The 4764-nt window shown below is 42.3% G+C and overlaps 1 protein-coding gene across 1 annotated transcript; it reads left to right on the top strand.

The window, feature by feature from the left end:
• The first annotated feature begins 541 nt into the window (after window positions 1-541).
• On the top strand, window positions 542-4089 carry LOC104547902 (APOBEC1 complementation factor-like). The gene is made up of 3 exons (XM_010193771.1): window positions 542-640; window positions 3625-3759; window positions 3955-4089. Exons 1-3 carry the CDS (start codon window positions 542-544, stop codon window positions 4087-4089), a joined length of 369 nt encoding a protein of 122 aa, XP_010192073.1.
• Window positions 4090-4764: the final 675 nt, after the last annotated feature.

Raw genomic sequence — 4764 nt, 5'->3', positions numbered from 1 at the left:
AAAACATCTGTCCCAGCCCTGAACCTAGATACAGATCTGAAGTTCTCCCATTTTCTTGATTTTTAAAAATAGGCCAAATCTGAGCCTATGTCTTATACGTCTTATAAAGTGCTGAACATGGCTTGTACAAAGTTCCCCCCTCGGCATCAACGGGCTGCAGGGGCCCAAAGGACTCTTAGTCATGTAGCCAACAGGATTAGGGACCTGACACGTCTACCTCCTAAGGTACATGTGCCAATACGTTACAACATCCCTCTGTGACTGACTGGAGTACTGTCAAAAATCTGCCTGGGAGTTTAAATGCTACCGATTTTCATGCAGCATATAAAAGGGGGATATTTTTGCTTTTCACACAGTCTGTGTTGTTTTGGTTTGGTTTTTTTTAATCCCAAAATGACTGATCTAGGAAGAAAGATCCTGTTAACTTTCTTAGGAGGGTGGGCTTTCTCCTCCTAGCCATATTAATTTATTTAATTTATCTTAAATTTGATTGCAGTGAGCACCCCTAATTAACCTGATTTTTTGCTGATAATCACTCACAATGGAATCAAATCACAAATCCGGGGATGGATTGACCGGCACACAGAAAGAAGCTGCCCTCCGTGCATTAATTCAGCGAACGGGATATAATTTGATCCAGGTAGGAACTCACGGTCACGTCCTTTTTTGCACAGTGTCTGGCTTCATCCTGAACCAATGCGTTGCAGCAGGGGCTTGAGCAGTGGATCTGTGTACATGAAGCACTCCTTGCTAGTTTTTCTCCCTCTGTTTTTCTCTAATATATGTGCTGTACATAACTACGTGTAATAGATGCTTTCTTTTATGAAGTGGGATCTTACTCCTTCAGGAATTCTTTACCTGATGACAAATTATGATAAAGGTGGGGAAAAACCAAACAAGCACTGCAACTGCCGGGAAAGGTTGGAATCGCTTTCTCAAAGCCATGGCGGCAGTGGTTGCTTAGCAAAGAAAACCCACTAAACAAAGTTTCAGAAGAGCATAGGTCCAGAGTTGGCCAAAGGAAGTCCAATTCCTTACCACCAGATCTATCTTTTGCACAGATCCTTGAACACAAACAAGTACATGTGAGGCAGATGACTCACCTGCCCAGACACCAAAGATTTGTTCCCAGTCTGGTCTTCAAGGTCTCCAAGTGTAAAGCTTCCTCTGGTTAGGGCAAGTCGAGACTGGGCATGTCCTTCAAAAGCCATCTGAAGAAGTCTTGCTCGGTTAGTACATCCAAAACAGGCTAATTTTTTTTAAAGCATTGGGCACTAATATGACCAACTTTGCATCCTAGATTAAGTAACTGAAAATACTGAGTTTTAGGTAGGTCTCTGCCTTGAACTTTGCCTTGGTTTGATAGCACTAGAGGGCAAAACAGCCCAAAGCAACAACTGAGACTCCTGGGAAAAAGCATTTTCCTATAGCCCTTAATCCTGCGTGTGCGCCAGAACCAGGTCAACAGCTGCATTTATTGCCCTTGAGGAGGCTTTCTGTAGCACCTGACCCAGAAGATAAGTAACTTCTCCATGTCTTACTTTTACTGTGGCTTGCTTTATTCTGGTCTTCACTTTTTCATCCTGTCATATCTGGCTATAGCTCAGTCCTAAACCACAGATCCTTACCCCACAGCATCTTCTTTCTCCCCACTTTTTCCCTTTCTTTGAAGCTTACGATATTCTCTTTTTTTATTTCCCCTCCAATTTCCTTTTTGATGACTCTTTGGGGTCTTCTTCCAACCTAGCTATCCCTGCAGCCAATCACCTTCTTCCTCAATGCACTCTAGGCTCACTCATCTTTGTGAAGGGAACGCTGAAGTCCTACTTTCTTTCAGACACCTTGTCAAGATGAGTTTGTTGAGATGCTGCCTTCAAGCCACAAATGAAGCCGCTGCTGTTTTCACCTAGTGAACAGCTCAAGAGACAGAAAAATCCCACGCCGACAACATGTTCAGTTCAGCCAAACTGGGAACAGAAAAATACCCTGAAACATCATGATCTTTCTGGTAGATTTGCTATACAAATTCATTCATAAATTCAGATGTCTCTGTGACTCCATCACTATGCTGAAAACATTTGCAAAACAGGAATGAGCATGGATGATTCAGGACCTGTTGTAGGCTCAGAAAAACTGAAAGAGCTCATGGCATATTCTTATTTTCCTACAAGGGTCCCCATTTGCTTATGTGCTTTAGGTTTTTTCCTCTTAAGTCAGCCATACAGGAAGTACCTGGAATAATCCCAGAGTGGGAAATGACTACAGGAATGATCAAAGAGATAAATATGGAAAAATTACTAAAGCCCCAGCTCCTCTGGGTGTAGGGCGTTGTTGGAGGACAGGGGAAGGAGAAAGAAGGAGAGGGAGGAGGAGAGGGAGAGGAGGAGAGGAGAGGAGAGGAGAGGAGAGGAGAAAGGAAATTGAGAAATACAGGAAAGATTATTAAAATACTAGAGGAAAACAGATAAACACTCGCCTAGAAAAACATAGCAAAAAGTGGAAAAATTGGCTGATTCATATCTCTGGATATTTTCAGGGTCAAGACTTGCTCCCTGCTTAAAGAAACTCCTGGGCAGACAGACGTCATCTTTTGCCCCTCGCATGGTCTCCCACATGTTCTCTTCTGTCCCCTCCGTGGGGTTGCTTCTGTCACCTCCTCTGCCCAGACCTCCCTCTCTGCTGGGCTCCTTTGGAAAATCACCAGTACAGTTAGAGAAAGGACTTCATTGCTCCTGGGTGCAGGAAATGGCGGGAATTGGGGTGCACCATCCCTCCATGCCCATCTCCAGTTCCAGGTCCTCACCTTACCTTATATAAGGTGTTTGTACCCCTTCACTAAGCCCAGCTGCTTGCACAAACATCTGTTTTCAAATGAGTTGAGCAGCTCCAGCATCACCTACCGGCATTCATACCTCAGGCTCCCTGGCTGCGTCATTCTGTCTGTGTCTCTCTCCAAATTTCTACCTTCATCCCCAGTTTTCCCCATATATGTTAGCATTTTCTGAGGTCCAGATGCCTTCAGCTTTTGGAAAGTCCTTCTGCTTTCAAACATGATCCTTCCAGTATCTTTTTTCTGGTCTGTATTGGAAGCTGTCCATCAATTACTAAAATAAGAGGCAATATCAGTGCTAATAATGTTGATGATTGGATGAAGAATTGTGACAAGTTATAAATTTTGCTAGTGTCATATTACACAGTTCACAACTAACACACAGTCCATTGAGATTCATCTCCCATAGCCAAGATGACCTACATTTTCCAAGGAGGTATTGGACAGTGTCCATCTTGGACATCTAAAGTAGCAACTGGGTTACAGAACAAGCACTGGTGCATGTTCCTTAGCAAAACTCAGTTAGGTACAAACCAGTCTCTTCTCTAGCACATCACCAGCATCCTAACTGGAATATCAAAGCCTATCAGGAGGTATGGCAGTGGAGCAGCCAATACACACTGTGTTATCTCTGATGAGTCTGTAAAGAGTTGCTCCTTGCAGAGAAGGAGGGAATCTGCCTTCAACCCACTGTTAACAGGGTATATCTAAGGTTTCATTCCCTGGGAAGGGGTTGATTAACCCCACATGTAAAATCTGCCTCTAAATAATCCTTTTCTTTTTCCCCATGGCAGGAAAATGGGCAGAGGAAATACGGAGGCCCACCACCCGGCTGGGACGGACCTCCACCAGAGAGGGGATGTGAGATCTTTGTTGGGAAACTGCCTCGAGACCTCTTTGAAGATGAACTTATACCACTGTGTGAAAAAGTAAGATGTTATGCCTGGTAGTTGTATCACAGTGGTAAGTGATGATTAAAGCTGCATTTCAAGGCTAAACCGGAGATGATCTGGCCCAGACTACCCTTGGCTTGGTGGAGCTCTGACATAATATAGTCGAGGAAGAACTTGGTCTTGTTTAAATACCTCCCACCTTGCTGACAAACTCTTTCTTTTTTCTTGCAGATTGGCAAAATCTACGAAATGAGAATGATGATGGACTTTAACGGCAACAACAGGGGATATGCCTTCGTGACCTTCTCAAATAAACAGGAGGCAAAGAATGCAATAAAGCAACTCAATAATTATGAAATCAGGTAAGCGTGGCAAACACCTTCACATAAACTTTAAATTATATAGATTAATCTATTTTGTAAGGTATATTTTCCTCTACAGCCCAGAAGAAGGTTATTTAGATACCTAAGGTTTAAGAGGAAATCACTTCTTGTCTCCTTGTGCTGACATTGCTTTATACCATAGTACAAAGGCAGCATGAAGGACTTATCAGAGCCAAGATCTTTTGCAGGAAATTTCTTCCTGATTAAAAAAAAATAATCTATCAGAACATTGGAAAAAATATTTTGCTTTGAATCAAATTAACTTTCGCCTAACCATTGCTGTTTATTTCTTGTTCCTCCCCAGGCTGTTTTTTGTTGATTTATTCCTATCCACAGTCTCTTTCATGAGCTATACTGCAGATATGGTGAAATAGAATGGTGAAATAGGGTGGATTGGGCAAAACAGTGACATTTCCTTACAGGAACAGAAAAAAGCCCTCATATTTGTGACTAAAAAGTGGGAACAAAACACTCAGAAATCAACAACATATGGGCCCATCAGTATGTTTTGTTTTGATTTCAACCACATACAATGTTTTTTTCCAGTTCAAAGTGGGATGAGTAGGTGTTGCTTAGAAGCATTTAGAGATAAACCGTTCTTGCAGTTTTATATCTCTCACCAAAAAAAAAATTAAAAAAAGAGACAGAGAGAGAGAGA

The sequence above is a fragment of the Mesitornis unicolor genome, unplaced genomic scaffold (assembly GCF_000695765.1).
Source record: "Mesitornis unicolor isolate BGI_N332 unplaced genomic scaffold, ASM69576v1 scaffold2331, whole genome shotgun sequence".
In the NCBI taxonomy this organism is placed as follows: domain Eukaryota; kingdom Metazoa; phylum Chordata; class Aves; order Mesitornithiformes; family Mesitornithidae; genus Mesitornis; species Mesitornis unicolor.
The sequence above is the reverse complement of the archived record's forward strand: the minus strand, read 5'-3'. Positions and strand labels throughout refer to the sequence as shown.

Bases quoted from the DNA above. Each gene is read 5' to 3' on its own strand.
- LOC104547902 (XM_010193771.1), top strand. From the start codon at position 542: ATGGAATCAAATCACAAATCCGGGGATGGATTGACCGGCACACAGAAA. The intron at 641-3,624 runs GTAGGAACTCAC...TCCCCATGGCAG, and splicing joins CGGGATATAATTTGATCCAG to GAAAATGGGCAGAGGAAATA. The intron at 3,760-3,954 runs GTAAGATGTTAT...TTTTTCTTGCAG, and splicing joins TTATACCACTGTGTGAAAAA to ATTGGCAAAATCTACGAAAT.